A 21,316-nucleotide genomic window follows, 5' to 3' on the forward strand; every position below is an offset into this window, starting at 1 on the left:
CAAACATGACACACACACACACACACACACACACTCTTGTGTTCCTGACGAATAAAGGAGAGAAACTCATATTCATTCCTCTGACCTCTTTAAATATGATCTATAAATCAGTCTTCAGGGAACATTCGGGATTCGGGTTTCGGCAAATAAAGCTCAGGCATTACCCAGAGTGCTTTGCACAGAGATCAGTCGATGCTTTACAGGTTTCCAGATGAACCAGATCAGATGAACTGGGATCAGCTGACGGAACGAGTCGAAAGCATCGACTGTACAAATGTAGAGGTAATAATCAATATCACACACACACCTGAACAACAACAACAACGACTCACGCTGCAGTGCATGCTGGGAAGACAGCACACATCACTAAAGAGTTCTGTTGATGTGACCATCAAATATATCAGGAGAAAATCACACGTATCAATATATTTATTTATGTTATAACACCCCATGGCTGTTTAATAATTAATAATAATAATAATAATAATTCACTGAAAAACTCTTCATTAAGTGGAATAAAACATTTGAATACAATGCATTATTAGTTTTTATTAACAATTGTAACCATTCTTATACTGACACAATCATAAAGTTACTGTAACCTAGTTACACCTAAAACGTATTAAAATATATGTATTGTAACATGTTATAAGCACATTACATTTGGTGCTGATCATGAATTATAATGAAAAAGTGTTATACATGTTTGCACTGATTTATTACACACAACTGATGACGAAGTGTGTATTATGTGGCATCATCCATATTTTATTTAATATTTCTGCAGATTACTAATATTCAAAATAATATTGCTCATAATACTACAGTCTGTTATTAGTAGTATTATTATAAGTAATATTATTCTGAATATTACTAGTGTAATAATAATAATACTACAGTCTGTTATTATGATAACTGCTGCTCTACACGAGTTATTGTTTGTACCTCCAGCTGAGGTGTGTCCGGGTCCAGCGGAGTGAATCGGTTCAGCACCGCAGGATTCGGTTCGTCGTGAATCTCGAGTCTCACCGAGTCCCGGATGCTCCGGATCCGCCAAACACTGGCGTCAAACATGACGAACTCGCACCCCGCAACACACACCATCGGTACCGGGAGACCCAACCGAACTACAGCCTCACACGGCCGTGACCATCACTGACTGAGTGTAGGAGTGCGAGAGAGGGAGAGAGAGAGAGAGAGAGAGAGAGAGAGAGAGAGAGAGAGAGAGAGTTCGGGCCCCGCCTCTTCTCCGCCCGGATCATGATGTCATTCTCACATCAGAACCACAAAATGTCAATCAACACGAGGCAGAAGTCTGAAATTGGGCGGAGCTTCGGGCTACCAAAATATCAAACACAATAATAATAATAACTTAACATAGATCGCTGATTTCATTAATATTTTTTGTTCGAATCCGTGAAATTATTATATTTGAATGCGATGAACTTTCAGTTCAGACATGTGTATCTATCAGTGCCAGTTGAGCCGCTGAGCGCCCCCTGCTGGAGGAAACACGACACGACCTGCTGAGATTCATCTGAGAATAGAGTTACAGAGATGAGTTAACTGTACAAACACCTTCTGAGAGAATAGAGTTACAGAGACGAGTTTACTGTACAAACACCTTCTGAGAGAATAGAGTTACAGAGATGAGTTTACTGTACAAACACCTGAGAGAATAGAGTTACAGAGACGAGTTTACTGTACAAACACCTGAGAGAATAGAGTTACAGAGACGAGTTTACTGTATAAACACCTGAGAGAATAGAGTTACAGAGACGAGTTTACTGTACAAACACCTTCTGAGAGAATAGTTACAGAGCCGAGTTAACTGTACAAACACCTTCTGAGAGAATAGAGTTACAGAGACGAGTTTACTGTACTAACACCTTCTGAGAGAATAGAGTTACAGAGACGAGTTTACTGTACAAACACCTGAGAGAATAGAGATACAGAGGCGAGTTTACTGTATAAACACCTTCTGAGAGAATAGAGATACAGAGACAAGTTTACTGTACAAACACCTTCTGAGAGAATAGTTACAGAGACGAGTTTACTGTACAAACACCTTCTGAGAGAATAGAGTTACAGAGATGAGTTTACTGTACAAACACCTGAGAGAATAGAGTTACAGAGACGAGTTTACTGTACTAACACCTTCTGAGAGAATAGAGATACAGAGACGAGTTTACTGTACAAACACCTTCTGAGAGAATAGAGTTACAGAGACGAGTTTACTGTACAAACACCTTCTGAGAGAATAGAGTAACAGAGACGAGTTTACTGTACAAACACCTTCTGAGAGAATAGAGTAACAGAGACGAGTTTACTGTACAAACACCTTCTGAGAGAATAGAGTTACAGAGATGAGTTTACTGTACAAACACCTGAGAGAATAGAGTTACAGAGACGAGTTTACTGTACAAACACCTTCTGAGAGAATAGAGTTACAGAGACGAGTTTACTGTACAAACACCTTCTGAGAGAATAGTTACAGAGACGAGTTTACTGTACAAACACCTTCTGAGAGAATAGTTACAGAGACGAGTTTACTGTACAAACACCTTCTGAGAGAATAGAGTTACAGAGACGAGTTTACTGTACAAACACCTGAGAGAATAGAGTTACAGAGACGAGTTTACTGTACAAACACCTTCTGAGAGAATAGAGTTACAGAGACGAGTTTACTGTACTAACACCTTCTGAGAGAATAGAGTTACAGAGACGAGTTTACTGTACAAACACCTGAGAGAATAGAGTTACAGAGACGAGTTTACTGTACAAACACCTTCTGAGAGAATAGAGTTACAGAGACGAGTTTACTGTACAAACACCTTCTGAGAGAATAGTTACAGAGACGAGTTTACTGTACAAACACCTTCTGAGAGAATAGTTACAGAGACGAGTTTACTGTACAAACACCTTCTGAGAGAATAGAGTTACAGAGACGAGTTTACTGTACAAACACCTGAGAGAATAGAGTTACAGAGACGAGTTTACTGTACAAACACCTTCTGAGAGAATAGAGTTACAGAGACGAGTTTACTGTACTAACACCTTCTGAGAGAATAGAGTTACAGAGACGAGTTTACTGTACAAACACCTGAGAGAATAGAGATACAGAGGCGAGTTTACTGTATAAACACCTTCTGAGAGAATAGAGATACAGAGACAAGTTTACTGTACAAACACCTTCTGAGAGAATAGTTACAGAGACGAGTTTACTGTACAAACACCTTCTGAGAGAATAGAGTTACAGAGATGAGTTTACTGTACAAACACCTGAGAGAATAGAGTTACAGAGACGAGTTTACTGTACTAACACCTTCTGAGAGAATAGAGATACAGAGACGAGTTTACTGTACAAACACCTTCTGAGAGAATAGAGTTACAGAGACGAGTTTACTGTACAAACACCTTCTGAGAGAATAGAGTAACAGAGACGAGTTTACTGTACAAACACCTTCTGAGAGAATAGAGTAACAGAGACGAGTTTACTGTACAAACACCTTCTGAGAGAATAGAGTTACAGAGATGAGTTTACTGTACAAACACCTGAGAGAATAGAGTTACAGAGACGAGTTTACTGTACAAACACCTTCTGAGAGAATAGAGTTACAGAGACGAGTTTACTGTACAAACACCTTCTGAGAGAATAGTTACAGAGACGAGTTTACTGTACAAACACCTTCTGAGAGAATAGTTACAGAGACGAGTTTACTGTACAAACACCTGAGAGAATAGAGTTACAGAGACGAGTTTACTGTACAAACACCTTCTGAGAGAATAGAGTTACAGAGACGAGTTTACTGTACTAACACCTTCTGAGAGAATAGTTACAGAGACGAGTTTACTGTACAAACACCTGAGAGAATAGAGATACAGAGGCGAGTTTACTGTATAAACACCTTCTGAGAGAATAGTTACAGAGATGAGTTTACTGTACTAACACCTGAGAGAATAGAGATACAGAGGCGAGTTTACTGTATAAACACCTTCTGAGAGAATAGAGATACAGAGACGAGTTTACTGTACAAACACCTGAGAGAATAGAGTTACAGAGACGAGTTTACTGTACAAACACCTTCTGAGAGAATAGAGTTACAGAGATGAGTTTACTGTACAAACACCTTCTGAGAGAATAGAGATACAGAGACGAGTTAACTGTACAAACACCTGAGAGAATAGAGTTACAGAGACGAGTTTACTGTACAAACACCTTCTGAGAGAATAGTTACAGAGACGAGTTTACTGTACAAACACCTTCTGAGAGAATAGTTACAGAGACGAGTTTACTGTACAAACACCTTCTGAGAGAATAGAGTTACAGAGACGAGTTTACTGTACAAACACCTGAGAGAATAGAGTTACAGAGACGAGTTTACTGTACAAACACCTTCTGAGAGAATAGAGTTACAGAGACGAGTTTACTGTACTAACACCTTCTGAGAGAATAGAGTTACAGAGACGAGTTTACTGTACAAACACCTGAGAGAATAGAGATACAGAGGCGAGTTTACTGTATAAACACCTTCTGAGAGAATAGAGATACAGAGACAAGTTTACTGTACAAACACCTTCTGAGAGAATAGTTACAGAGACGAGTTTACTGTACAAACACCTTCTGAGAGAATAGAGTTACAGAGATGAGTTTACTGTACAAACACCTGAGAGAATAGAGTTACAGAGACGAGTTTACTGTACTAACACCTTCTGAGAGAATAGAGATACAGAGACGAGTTTACTGTACAAACACCTTCTGAGAGAATAGAGTTACAGAGACGAGTTTACTGTACAAACACCTTCTGAGAGAATAGAGTAACAGAGACGAGTTTACTGTACAAACACCTTCTGAGAGAATAGAGTAACAGAGACGAGTTTACTGTACAAACACCTTCTGAGAGAATAGAGTTACAGAGATGAGTTTACTGTACAAACACCTGAGAGAATAGAGTTACAGAGACGAGTTTACTGTACAAACACCTTCTGAGAGAATAGAGTTACAGAGACGAGTTTACTGTACAAACACCTTCTGAGAGAATAGTTACAGAGACGAGTTTACTGTACAAACACCTTCTGAGAGAATAGTTACAGAGACGAGTTTACTGTACAAACACCTGAGAGAATAGAGTTACAGAGACGAGTTTACTGTACAAACACCTTCTGAGAGAATAGAGTTACAGAGACGAGTTTACTGTACTAACACCTTCTGAGAGAATAGTTACAGAGACGAGTTTACTGTACAAACACCTGAGAGAATAGAGATACAGAGGCGAGTTTACTGTATAAACACCTTCTGAGAGAATAGTTACAGAGATGAGTTTACTGTACTAACACCTGAGAGAATAGAGATACAGAGGCGAGTTTACTGTATAAACACCTTCTGAGAGAATAGAGATACAGAGACGAGTTTACTGTACAAACACCTGAGAGAATAGAGTTACAGAGACGAGTTTACTGTACAAACACCTTCTGAGAGAATAGAGTTACAGAGATGAGTTTACTGTACAAACACCTTCTGAGAGAATAGAGATACAGAGACGAGTTAACTGTACAAACACCTGAGAGAATAGAGTTACAGAGACGAGTTTACTGTACAAACACCTTCTGAGAGAATAGAGTTACAGAGACGAGTTTACTGTACTAACACCTTCTGAGAGAATAGTTACAGAGACGAGTTAACTGTACAAACACCTTCTGAGAGAATAGAGTTACAGAGACGAGTTTACTGTACTAACACCTTCTGAGAGAATAGTTACAGAGACGAGTTTACTGTACAAACACCTGAGAGAATAGAGATACAGAGGCGAGTTTACTGTATAAACACCTTCTGAGAGAATAGTTACAGAGATGAGTTTACTGTACAAACACCTTCTGAGAGAATAGTTACAGAGACGAGTTTACTGTACAAACACCTGAGAGAATAGAGTTACAGAGACGAGTTTACTGTAAACACCTTCTGAGAGAATAGTTACAGAGACGAGTTTACTGTACAAACACCTGAGAGAATAGAGTTACAGAGACGAGTTTACTGTATAAACACCTTCTGAGAGAATAGAGATACAGAGACGAGTTTACTGTACAAACACCTTCTGAGAGAATAGTTACAGAGACGAGTTTACTGTACAAACACCTTCTGAGAGAATAGAGTTACAGAGGCGAGTTTACTGTATAAACACCTTCTGAGAGAATAGAGATACAGAGGCGAGTTTACTGTACAAACACCTTCTGAGAGAATAGAGATACAGAGACGAGTTTACTGAACAAACACCTTCTGAGAGAATAGTTACAGAGACGAGTTTACTGTACAAACACCTTCTGAGAGAATAGAGTTACAGAGACGAGTTTACTGTACAAACACCTTCTGAGAGAATAGAGTTACAGAGACGAGTTTACTGTACAAACACCTTCTGAGAGAATAGAGTTACAGAGACGAGTTTACTGTATAAACACCTTCTGAGAGAATAGAGATACAGAGACGAGTTTACTGTACAAACACCTTCTGAGAGAATAGTTACAGAGACGAGTTTACTGTACAAACACCTTCTGAGAGAATAGAGTTACAGAGACGAGCTTACTGTACAAACACCTGAGAGAATAGAGTTACAGAGACGAGTTTACTGTATAAACACCTTCTGAGAGAATAGAGATACAGAGACGAGTTTACTGTACAAACACCTTCTGAGAGAATAGAGTTACAGAGACGAGTTTACTGTACAAACACCTTCTGAGAGAATAGAGATACAGAGACGAGTTTACTGTACAAACACCTGAGAGAATAGAGTTACAGAGACGAGTTTACTGTATAAACACCTTCTGAGAGAATAGAGTTACAGAGACGAGTTTACTGTACAAACACCTTCTGAGAGAATAGAGTTACAGAGACGAGTTTACTGTACAAACACCTGAGAGAATAGAGTTAGAGACGAGTTTACTGTACAAACACCTTCTGAGAGAATAGAGTTACAGAGACGAGTTTACTGTACAAACACCTTCTGAGAGAATAGAGTTACAGAGACGAGTTTACTGTACAAACACCTGAGAGAATAGAGTTACAGAGACGAGTTTACTGTACAAACACCTTCTGAGAGAATAGAGTTACAGAGACGAGTTTATTGTACAAACACCTTCTGAGAGAATAGAGTTACAGAGATGAGTTTACTGTACAAACACCTTCTGAGAGAATAGAGTTACAGAGATGAGTTTACTGTATAAACACCTTCTGAGAGAATTTATTTACTTATTTACTTATTTATTTTTTATTTGACCCTAACCTTCATTCAAACAAAATCCTGTCATCCAGAATCAAAAAGTATTTTAGGTGGACAGATCAATACAGTATGAAGAACATCAAACATCCCGCTGAGCAGAACACACCTGTGGTCTCAGGATGGGTCACCTGTGTCCTCAGAGCTCTCCTGCTGTGTCAGCGAGGAACTGCTGTTCCCTTTCGAACGGTCAGTCGTACTGCGTCTTAGCTTAAGACTCCTTTCTCCAAAATACGCAGTGCTACTGCACAGCCATAGAGTGCTGAGGCTTACTCGCACGCTATTGGCTGGTCAGTGGGAACTGCACGAACCAATGGCAGAGAAGTCCACGAGGAGCTGGCGAAATCATGGCGCGACCCCTACTCTGCACGCCTATGTCTCTCTTCCTCGTCTGCACTCTCGACCATCAACGGCGCAGAGGAAAAAGGCTACGAGCAGAGGCAGCCGCGGTGGCGCTCCTCTACCCACCCTCGATGATTGGCTGGAAAGCCAAGGTTTCTCGCCCGTCTAAGCCCTGCAGGACGACCTCGGCCTTAGCGGATAGGGCCTACGCGTCCGCTGGACGCCAAACCGCCTTCCTTGACTCTCCCGTCTCGTCTGCCGGTCTCATCAGCCACGCCCACCACCTGAGCAGCAGCGCGCCAAGCGTCAGGGACCCCGGCCAAAGATAACGCTGGACCCTGGGCAAAAGAAGTCTTCCTGACCTGCAGAACAGGAAGAGGGGAGGGTCGAGTCCCGCCAAGGCCGGACCACCTTCCAAAGTGCTCCGAGTTTCCCCCCAGCGGCCCTGCTCAGTTCCGGCCGAGGGAGAAAATGTTGTTGTTGCGAGTGTAAGCAGCGATCCCTTACACTCAACCGCTGTTATAGCGAGCCCAATAAAAAACAAAAATATCCAACAAAAGAGCATTCTTTCTCTTCCGCACCACTTGAGCCTCGGCACCCTGCTCAAACACAGCGCGCCGCCTCTCGACACTATAAAACCCCTGGCCAACTGGGCAGAGGCTTGGAAAGCCATCCCTGGTGTGTCACAATGGGTTATAAACACAATAGAGCAAGGCTACTCGCTCCAATTGGCTCGCAACCCACCCAACCCACCCCGCATGGATGCAGCACTCTCCCCTTTAAGACAAATGGGAATGTGCATTTTGAACTACCTTGACGAGGCAGAACTGAATATCCACAAATCTGTGCTCCTCAGCCATCTAGAATGCCTGGGTCTCAGAATAAACACAGCCAAGAGCTTGTTGCGGCCTAGGCAGAGGATCTCTTTCCTGGTTGCGATTTTAGACTCAGCCCAAATGAGGGCATGGCTGTCAGACGAGCTCTCACTGACTATACAGCGGCTCGCACACTCGTTCGGAACGGGAACCAACAGACCCCTCAGAACGTTTCAGAGGATGCTAGGTCTTATGGCCTCAGCTTCATCAGAACTCCCGCTGGGAATGCTGCACGTGCGCCCCCTGCAGTACTGGCTGAAACCTCGGGTTCCTCCCCAAGCGTGGTGCTCAGGCAGTCCGTCTATCAGAATTGGCCACGGCTGTATCAGAGCCCTGGATCCCTGGACAACACCCAGTCTCTTCGAGTCTGGGATGAGCTTGGGGACAGTCTCGAGACGAATGGTAGTCACTACGAGTGCCTCCAACGGGTCGGGGCACTCTGTGCGAGGGCGAACCGGCCTTCGGCTCATGGTCGAGCACGGAGGTACGGTTGCACATCAACTACCTAGAAATGATCGCAGTATAGTGCTAGCCCTCAAGACCTTCCTACCACGTCTCTCAGGTCACCACGTCCTGGTCCGTACGGACAGCACAACAGTGGTCTCCTACATAAACCGCCAAGGCGGGCTCAGGTCGAGACGGTTGTACAAACTGGCCAGAGATCTCATCCTATGGGCGAACGGCAACCTGCGCTCTCTAAGAGCAGCGCACGTGCCGGGCAGACTGAACCAGGGAGCAGACATGCTGTCCCGGGGCCAAGTGTCCCCTGGGGAATGGACTCTCCACCCCCAAACGGTTCAAATGATATGGAGTGTTTTCGGGAGGGCAGAGGTCGACCTCTTCGCCTCCAAAGACAACTGTCATTGCCCAACATTCTTCTGGAAGGGCAGGGACGCGCTGGCCCACGACTGGCCCTGTCGTCTACTTTATGCTCTTCCTCCGGTCTCGCTCCTCCCCCAAGTCATAAAAAGGATCAGGGAGGGCAGACATACAGTCCTGCTAGTGGCCCCTCTCTGGCGGACCCAACCTTGGAATTCCCGAGGAAAGACCTCCTTTCCCAGGCGAACAGGACGATCTGGCACCCCCGTCCCAAACTGTGGGCACTACATGTGTGGCCCCTCGACGGGAGCTCGGGGACCTCCCAGCGGGTGTCCTGAGAACTATCAGCGAGGAGCTCCATCTACCAGGCGCCTCTATGCTCTGAAGTGGCCTGTGTTCTCCAGCTGGTGCGCAGTATCACAGATACTCTCATTTCTTCAAGAGCTGTTGGATGCAGGTCGTTCTCCATCCACGCTTCAAGTCTGTGTGGCAGCCATCATGCACCGATCGGCAAGTCGGTGGGCAGGAATGACATGATTCTCCGCTTCCTGAAGGAGCCAGGAGGCTTAACCCCCCACGGCCCCCTCCTGGGACCTCGCTCGCTCTCTGCGTGTGAACTCTATCGCCACATTATCATGTTATTTTGCTGGTGATGGTGCTTCAATGCAAATGAACAAGCGCTGTTATTTGTTGCGTAGTGACGTGTGTGTTCAAGTAAGCCAGATATAAGCAGATTCTGCGCAATACACTGTATTTAATAAATCATTATGACTCACGAGTATTTTCCTTAAATATGCACAGATTTGGTTTCCACAAACTTCCCCAGTGTTAATTTCCAACCCTGGAGTCTGGACAGATCATTCTGAATGTGTGGGGAAGGTGTGTGAGAGTGAGGGAGAGAGAGAGAGAGAGAGAGAGAGAGAGAGAGAGAGAGAGAGAGAGAGAGAGAGAGAGAGAGTGAGTGACAGAGAGAGAGAGAGAGAGAGAGAGAGAGAGTGAGTGTGAGTGAGTGAGTGTGTGAGAGACAGAGAGAGAGAGAGAGAGAGAGAGAGAGAGAGAGAGAGAGAGAGAGTGAGTGAGTGAGTGAGTGTGTGAGTGTGTGAGAGACAGAGAGAGAGAGAGAGAGAGAGAGAGAGAGAGAGAGAGAGAGAGAGAGAGAGAGAGAGTGAGTGAGTGAGTGAGTGTGTGAGTGTGTGAGTGTGTTTCTCTGGACAGATCCGTTATGAAGGTGTGGTGAAGGTGTGAGTGTGTGTGTGTGTGTGTGTGTGTGTGTGTGTGTGTGTGTGTGTGAACACTGATTATCTCTCAGTGAGGAACACGAAACAACAGGGTTATTGTGTTCATCTCTCAAGCTCCTCCTCATGATTCAGAGAGTCGTGTGTGTGTGTGTGTGTGTGTTTGTGTGTGTGTGTGTGTGTCAGTCACAGAGTGAAATCCGACTCAGGAAGTGTTTGACCCCACAGGGACCCGTGTGTGTCCACCACAGCTGTGCTGTGTGTGTGTGTGTGTGTGTGTGTGTGTGTGTGTGTGTGTGTGTGTGTGTATTAGGTCATTTAACGCTAGTTTCAGGAGCTGAATGATTATAGCCGTGATCTCAGCTGAAGTCCTGCAGAAGAGACGACTAACACACATTAAACTCACTCATGACAGACTCGTGTGAAGTCTGGAACTGGGCAGAAACTGACCCTGGAACAGAGAGTTCACCCGAGATGATCATTCTGACCGGATTCCTCACAGCAGAGCTTCAGTCTTGTGTTGTGGAGTGTTTTCTGGGTCACAGCACAGCTCCCATGATCTCACGCTCTACAGGATAACCTCAAGATAGTCCTAGGATAACCTCAGGATACACACACACTCCCTCACTCACACACTCTCACTCACACACTCTGTTACAATCACTCACTCTCTCTCTCTCTCTCTCTAATCTTCATCAACACCAGGAGCAACATTACAAGAGTTTGTCTTTTTCTGCAAGTCTTAAAAACATCATTCACACATAATGAGAATTCCATGAATTAAACTGAATAAATTAATTAATCAAATGGCATCAACTGAGCTGTGTTCCACATCGCCCCATATCCCCTCGTTCACTATTCCCTACACGAGTCCACTGGCAGAAGTGAATGAAAACGAGTGAGTGGATTCGTACACTAGTGCGCCGGAAGAGTTGCTGCTTTTGTTGTTTAATAATCATTTTAAACTTGGCAAACTGCAAAAGAAAAAAAGCTCCAGTAGTAAAGAAAAGATCCATCTTGCCCTCTGTCAAGGAAACTAGCATGTACAAAGCTTAATTACACCATGTAATAATCAATTAAAAAGGACTTTATACCTACATGATATTACACTGTAGTCACATTGGACCAGCCGTTTGGAAAAGGGATTTTTCAAGACCCTCGCAGTGCATTGTGGGTATTCGCATGGTTGTACATCAGGGTTGCGTTTAACTCCACCGTTAGACATACACTCACAAACTCCCCTAAGCACTAGCTGAAGTGCGCTTAACTTCATCAAGTGAACGAGGGAAGTGTATCAGGACAGACCCTCGATTCTGATCCACAGACCACAATGCACCATGATTGTGACATCACAACAGAACTACACAACTCTAGTGTACGATATTGGACATATTTTGACATTTTAACCGCATACTTGTAGCTACCTTAAGCTGACTGCTTGTTTTCATTTGTGTAATCTTATATAGTACATTTTCTCAAACAGCCCAATCATATAGAATTGTGCATAGAATAATAAATCAGGACTTATGCCGTTCCATTCAAGCACACTGCAAGGGTTTCGCTAGTAGTGAACAGCGTGAGCAGTGGCGTACATGAAGTCCACAAGACTGAGGGTGCATGAAGTGTGCCATTTGGGACAAGGCCTTAAATACAGCCCAGTTGTGCACTCGTTATTGCAGTGCATTGTGGGATTAAATGAGTGCACTCGATAATGTCCACCACTACAAATGCCTGTCCCCTCAAATAGTGCCCTAGTTAGGGTATAGGGGGCGATCTGAGCCTGGGAAAAATTAATGAATCAACTGACATCACTTCCTCCATTGACTCTATTTGTATTATGTCCTCTCAGTATGAACAGTGTTCACAGCATTTATGGGACAAACATCACATGAACATAAAATAAATAAAGGTTGTAAAGACGTTTTTCACAAAAGAACCGTTTTCTTAGTGTGAAGAACATTTTAATACCCTAAAGAAGCGTTAGTGCGATGGAAATATCCCGAGGATGTTAAAGGTTCTTCATGGAATCATAAATCCCAATAAAGCAGCTTTATGTTTAAGATACCTGTGTCTCCAGCATCATCATCATCATCTTCATCACCTCTCATTCATGGCTCATTCCCTGAACACACTCCGCATCTCCGAACCGAACCGAACCGAACCAGCGCGAGTGTCCGTCTCTTCGAGTCTTTCTTTGATTATGATGAGAAACGCGATCAGATCAGATCAAGATGTGAAATAATCCGCGCCAGAGCATCAACAATCATATACAAAAACAATCATAACAGCAAACGCGTCACTGATGGGAATAAAATCAGGGAGACGGAAATAAATCCATCATCGCGAATAAAATCATGATATTAAATCAGATTCAAAATGGAGGCGATGCTGAAGATCAATCTGATTTCACATCAGATTTATGTTTTTTTTAACGCATCCATCGCTCGTCGATCTGATCTCAGTGTCTCGTTCATAAACATCAGACCCGGACCGGGTTCACAAGTCCATTTAAATCCACAGATGAGAGAAACGGGTCGCAGGATCCGAATCGGGCCCGAATCCCACAGAAGCCGCTCGGATCGGAGCCGGAACTGGAACCCGCTGAAGATCCGAACCCGAATCCTCCTTTATTCATGCACGAATCCCGTGTTGTTATTCGCTCGTGTCCTTGACACACATCCAGCTCTCGCTCACATTCTGATGTGGGTTTGTGGGTCTGCGGCGTGCACGCGCACGGAGGGCGTGTGTGCTCGCGGAAGATGAAGACACACACACACACACGATCAGATGTACATTATGCAGGACAGCAGGTGTGTTTTATCTGCATCAGTGCGAATCAGCATCACGGTACGGATAATGAAAGCATCCGCTGCTGGAGGAGTTTCCATGGAAACAGAGATGCTCGACTGACATCACTGGACTGTATACTGTATTAAAACAGTAAAGATTTAAAGATGTTGTATTATATCACATGGCCTCATTATCAGGGTTATTATAGTTAACTAAAACCTAAAAATAAAAATAAATAACATTTTCTGCTTTCGGCTGTACTTGAAATTAAATAAACATAATATTTCAGTTGGTTGTCAAGGCAACATTTCTCATGATCAGTTTAATTTGATGTGCTAAACTAATATAACATTTATAAAAACTATATAGACTTATTAAACACACAACAGAATTACTAAAACTTTAAAATTAAAATTACAAAAATAAAAATAATTAAAAATATTATAAATTATGATACTAAAGAAACACTGCTCACTACGATGATTGTTGTCCTGATGTCATTGCACAAATAAATATTTAGAATTTTTAAGTTTGTGTTAAAATGTTTTTTTAGCTTCTTTCAAGATGTCAAACATTACAGCTGAAATCCCTTACACAGGACAGATGAACAGAGACAGACAGTCGGAGACACACACAGAGACAGTCGGACAGGCAGTTGGACAAACACATAAACACACACACACTCACACACACACACAGACAAACACACATACAGACGGACACACATACAGACGGACACACACAGGCGGACACAAAAACAGACGGACGGACACACAGACAGGCAGACACACACACAGACAGGCAGACACACACACAGACAGGCGGACACACAGACAGGCGGACACACAGACAGGCGGACACACAGACAGGCGGACACACACACACACACAGACAGACGGACGGACGGACACAGACAGACGGACACACACAGACAGTCAGAAACACACAAACAGACGGACGGACACAGGCAGACAGACACGCACACACACACAGACAGGCAAAAACACACAGGCAGGTGGACACACACACACACACACACACACACACACACACACACACACAGACAGGCGGACTCACACACACACACACACAGACAGGCGGACACACACTCACACACACACACACACACACACACACAGACAGGCGGACACACACAGACAGACAGGCGGACACACACACACACACACACACACACAGACAGGCGGACACACACACACACGCAGACAGGCGGACAAACACAGACGGACACACACAGACAGACGGACACACACAGACGGACGGACATAGGCAGACAGACACGCACACACACAGACAGGCGGAAACACAGACAGTTGTACGGGGATACAAACACACAGACACACTCACAGACAGACGGGGACACACACAGGCGGACACACACACACACACACACAGATGGACACACAGACAGTTGTACGGGGATACAAACACACAGACACACTCACAGACAGACGGGGACACACACACAGGCGGACACACACACACAGGTGGACACACACAGACAGGCGGACACACACACAGACAGACGGACACACACACTCACACAGACGGGGACACACACTCGCACAGACAGGCGGACACACACACACAGACACACAGACAGTCAGACACACAGACAGACAGACACACAGACAGGCAGACACACACACAGACAGGCGGACACACAGACAGGCGGACACACAGACAGGCGGACACACAGACAGGCGGACACACAGACAGGCGGACACACAGACAGGCGGACACACAGACAGGCGGACACACAGACAGGCGGACACACACACACACAGACAGTCAGACACACAGACAGGCAGACACACACACAGACAGGCGGACACACAGACAGGCGGACACACAGACAGGCGGACACACAGACAGGCGGACACACAGACAGGCGGACACACAGACAGGCGGACGGACGGACACAGACAGACGGACACACACAGACAGTCAGAAACACACAAACAGACGGACGGACACAGGCAGACAGACACACACACAGACACACAGACAGGCAAAAACACACAGGCAGGTGGACACACACACACACACACACACACACACACAGACAGGCGGACACACACACTCACACACACACACACACACAGACAGGCGGACACACACACTCACACACACACACACACACACACACACACACAGACAGGCGGACACACACAGACAGACAGACGGACACACACACACAGACAGTCAGACACACAGACAGGCAGACACACACACAGACAGGCGGACACACAGACAGGCGGACACACAGACAGGCGGACACACAGACAGGCAGACACACAGACAGGCAGACACACACACAGACAGGCGGACACACAGACAGGCGGACACACAGACAGGCGGACACACAGACAGGCGGACACACAGACAGGCGGACACACAGACAGGCGGACACACAGACAGGCGGACACACAGACAGGCGGACGGACGGACACAGACAGACGGACACACACAGACAGTCAGAAACACACAAACAGACGGACGGACACAGGCAGACAGACACACACACAGACACACAGACAGGCAAAAACACACAGGCAGGTGGACACACACACACACACACACACACACACACACACACACAGACAGGCGGACACACACACTCACACACACACACACACAGACAGGCGGACACACACACACACACACACACACACACACACACACACACACACACACACACACACACACAGACAGGCGGACACACACAGACAGACAGACGGACACACACACAGACAGTCAGACACACAGACAGGCGGACACACAGACAGGCGGACACACAGACAGGCGGACACACAGACAGGCGGACACACAGACAGGCGGACGGACGGACACAGACAGACGGACACACACAGACAGTCAGAAACACACAAACAGACGGACGGACACAGGCAGACAGACACGCACACAGACACACAGACAGGCAAAAACACACAGGCAGGTGGACACACACACACACACACACACACAGACAGGCGGACACACACACACACACACACAGACAGGCGGACACACACACTCACACACACACACACACACACACACACACACACACACAGACAGGCGGACACACACAGACAGACAGACGGACACACACTTACACAGACAGGCGGACACACACACACACACACACACACACACACACACACACACAGACAGGCGGACACACACACACACACAGACAGACAGGCGGACACACAGACAGGCAAACACACGCAGACAGGCGGACAAACACAGACGGACACACACAGACAGACGGACACACACAGACGGACGGACATAGGCAGACAGACACGCACACACACAGACAGGCGGAAACACAGACAGTTGTACGGGGATACAAACACACAGACACACTCACAGACAGACGGGGACACACACAGGCGGACACACACACACACACACAGATGGACACACAGACAGTTGTACGGGGATACAAACACACAGACACACTCACAGACAGACGGGGACACACACACAGGCGGACACACACACACAGGTGGACACACACAGACAGGCGGACACACACACAGACAGACGGACACACACACTCACACAGACGGGGACACACACTCGCACAGACAGGCGGACACACACACACAGACACACAGACAGTCAGACACACAGACAGACAGACACACAGACAGGCAGACACACACACAGACAGGCGGACACACAGACAGGCGGACACACAGACAGGCGGACACACAGACAGGCGGACACACAGACAGGCGGACACACAGACAGGCGGACACACAGACAGGCGGACACACAGACAGGCGGACACACAGACAGGCGGACACAAAGACAGGCGGACACACACACAGACAGTCAGACACACAGACAGGCAGACACACACACAGACAGGCAGACACACACACAGACAGGCGGACACACAGACAGGCGGACACACAGACAGGCGGACACACAGACAGGCGGACACACAGACAGGCGGACGGACGGACACAGACAGACGGACACACACAGACAGTCAGAAACACACAAACAGACGGACGGACACAGGCAGACAGACACGCACACACACACACAGACAGGCAAAAACACACAGGCAGGTGGACACACACACACACACACACACACACACACACACACACACACACACACACACACAGACAGGCGGACACACACACTCACACACACACACACACACACACACACAGACAGGCGGACACACACAGACAGACAGACGGACACACACTTACACAGACAGGCGGACACACACACACACACACACACACACACACAGACAGGCGGACACACACACACAGACAGACAGGCGGACACACAGACAGGCACACACACGCAGACAGGCGGACAAACACAGACGGACACACACAGACAGACGGACACACACAGACGGACGGACACAGGCAGACAGACACGCACACACACAGACAGGCGGAAACACAGACAGTTGTACGGGGATACAAACACACAGACACACTCACAGACAGACGGGGACACACACAGGCGGACACACACACACACACACACACAGATGGACACACAGACAGTTGTACGGGGATACAAACACACAGACACACTCACAGACAGACGGGGACACACACACAGGCGGACACACACACAGGTGGACACACACAGACAGGCGGACACACACACAGACAGACGGACACACACTCACACAGACGGGGACACACACTCGCACAGACAGGCGGACACACACACACAGACACACAGACAGTCAGACACACAGACAGACAGACACACAGACAGGCAGACACACACACAGACAGGCGGACACACAGACAGGCGGACACACAGACAGGCGGACACACAGACAGGCGGACACACAGACAGGCGGACACACACACAGACAGGCGGACACACACACACAGACAGTCAGACACACAGACAGGCAGACACACACACAGACAGGCGGACACACAGACAGGCGGACACACAGACAGGCGGACACACAGACAGGCGGACGGACGGACAGACAGGCGGACGGACGGACACACACAGACAGTCAGAAACACACAAACAGACGGACGGACACAGGCAGACAGACACGCACACACACACACAGACAGGCAAAAACACACAGGCAGGTGGACACACACACACACACACACACACACACACACAGACAGGCGGACACACACACACACACACACACACACACACAGACAGGCGGACACACACACACACACACACACACACACACACACACACACAGACAGGCGGACACACACACACAGACAGACAGGCGGACACACAGACAGGCGGACACACAGACAGGCGGAAACACACAGGCAGGTGGACACACACACACACACACACACACACAGATGGACACACAGACAGTTGTACGGGGATACAAACACACAGACACACTCACAGACAGACGGGGACACACACACAGGCGGACACACACACACAGGTGGACACACACACAGACAGGCGGACACACACACAGACAGACGGACACACACACTCACACAGACGGGGACACACACTCGCACAGACAGGCAGACACACACACACACACACACACACACACAGACAGGCAAACACACGAGAAAGGCGGACACACACACACAGACGGACACACACAGACAGTCAGAAACACACACACAGACGGATGGACACAGGCAGAAAGACACACACACACACGAACACAGACAGTCGGACATACACACAGACAGTTGTACGGGGATACAAACACACAGACACACACACACACAGGTGGACACACACACACAGACAGGTGGACACACACACAGGCAGGTGGACACACACAGACAGATGGACACACACAGACAGGCGGACACACACAGACAGGCGGACACACACACAGACAGTTGTACGGGGGATACAAACACACAGACACACACAGACAGACGGACACACACACAGACAGACGGACACACACACTCACACAGACGGGGACACACACTCGCACAGACAGGCGGACACACACACACAGACACACAGACAGTCAGACACACAGACAGACAGACACACAGACAGGCAGACACACACACAGACAGGCGGACACACAGACAGGCGGACACACAGACAGGCGGACACACAGACAGGCGGACACACAGACAGGCGGACACACAGACAGGCGGACACACAGACAGGCGGACACACACACACAGACAGTCAGACACACAGACAGGCAGACACACACACAGACAGGCGGACACACAGACAGGCGGACACACAGACAGGCGGACACACAGACAGACGGACGGACACAGACAGACGGACACACACAGACAGTCAGAAACACACAAACAGACGGACGGACACAGGCAGACAGGCAAAAACACACAGGCAGGTGGACACACACACACACACACACACACACACACACACACACAGACAGGCGGACACACACACTCACACACACACACACACACACACACACACACACAGACAGACAGACGGACACACACTTACACAGACAGGCGGACACACACACACACACACACACACACACACACACACACACAGACAGGCGGACACACACACACAGACAGACAGGCGGACACACAGACAGGCACACACACGCAGACAGGCGGACACACACACACACACACACAGACAGGTGGACACACACACTCACACACACACACACACACACACACACACACACACACACACACACACAGACAGACAGACGGACACACACTTACACAGACAGGCGGACACACACACACACACACACACACACACACACACAGACAGGCGGACACACACACACAGACAGACAGGCGGACACACAGACAGGCACACACACGCAGACAGGCGGACACACACAGACACACAGACAGTCAGACACACAGACAGACAGACACACAGACAGGCAGACACACACACAGACAGGCGGACACACAGACAGGCGGACACACAGACAGGCGGACACACAGACAGGCGGACACACAGACAGGCGGACACACAGACAGGCGGACACACAGACAGGCGGACACACAGACAGGCGGACACACAGACAGGCGGACACACACACACAGACAGTCAGACACACAGACAGGCAGACACACACACAGACAGGCGGACACACAGACAGGCGGACACACAGACAGGCGGACACACAGACAGACGGACGGACACAGACAGACGGACACACACAGACAGTCAGAAACACACAAACAGACGGACGGACACAGGCAGACAGGCAAAAACACACAGGCAGGTGGACACACACACACACACACACACACACACACACAGACAGGCGGACACACACACTCACACACACACACACACACACACACACACACACACACACACACACACACACACAGACAGACAGACGGACACACACTTACACAGACAGGCGGACACACACACACACACACACACACACACACACACACACACACACAGACAGGCGGACACACACACACAGACAGACAGGCGGACACACAGACAGGCACACACACGCAGACAGGCGGACAAACACAGACAGACGGACACACACAGACGGACGGACACAGGCAGACAGACACGCACACACACAGACAGGCGGAAACACAGACAGTTGTACGGGGATACAAACACACAGACACACTCACAGACAGACGGGGACACACACACACACACACACAGATGGACACACAGACAGTTGTACGGGGATACAAACACACAGACACACTCACAGACAGACGGGGACACACACACAGGCGGACACACACACACAGGTGGACACACACACAGACAGGCGGACACACACACAGACAGACGGACACACACACACTCACACAGACGGGGACACACACTCGCACAGACAGGCAGACACACACACACACACACACACAGACGGTCAGAAACACACACACAGACGGATGGACACAGGCAGAAAGACACACACACACACGAACACAGACAGTCGGACATACACACAGACAGTTGTACGGGGATACAAACACACAGACAC

General features: G+C 47.5%; 1 protein-coding gene across 4 annotated transcripts in view; it reads right to left on the bottom strand.

Annotated features, from left to right (window-relative positions):
- Positions 1-13,430, bottom strand: part of LOC307174614 (ral guanine nucleotide dissociation stimulator) — a 50,212-nt gene extending 36,782 nt beyond the window's left edge. For 2 of the 4 annotated variants that reach the window (XM_079898580.1, XM_079898581.1), the window contains exon 1: positions 12,605-13,430. In XM_079898580.1, the coding sequence (XP_079754706.1) occupies positions 12,605-12,637 (33 nt within the window). In that variant the 5' untranslated portion in view covers positions 12,638-13,430. Of the gene's footprint in view, positions 1-945; positions 1,181-12,604 lie in introns of those variants that run through there. The other 2 variants (XM_079898578.1, XM_079898579.1) reach the window with 1 other exon arrangement.
- Positions 13,431-21,316: the final 7,886 nt, after the last annotated feature.

Source organism: Squalius cephalus, assembly GCF_949319135.1.
Source record: "Squalius cephalus genome assembly, chromosome: 17".
NCBI classification, from domain to species: Eukaryota; Metazoa; Chordata; class Actinopteri; order Cypriniformes; family Leuciscidae; genus Squalius; species Squalius cephalus.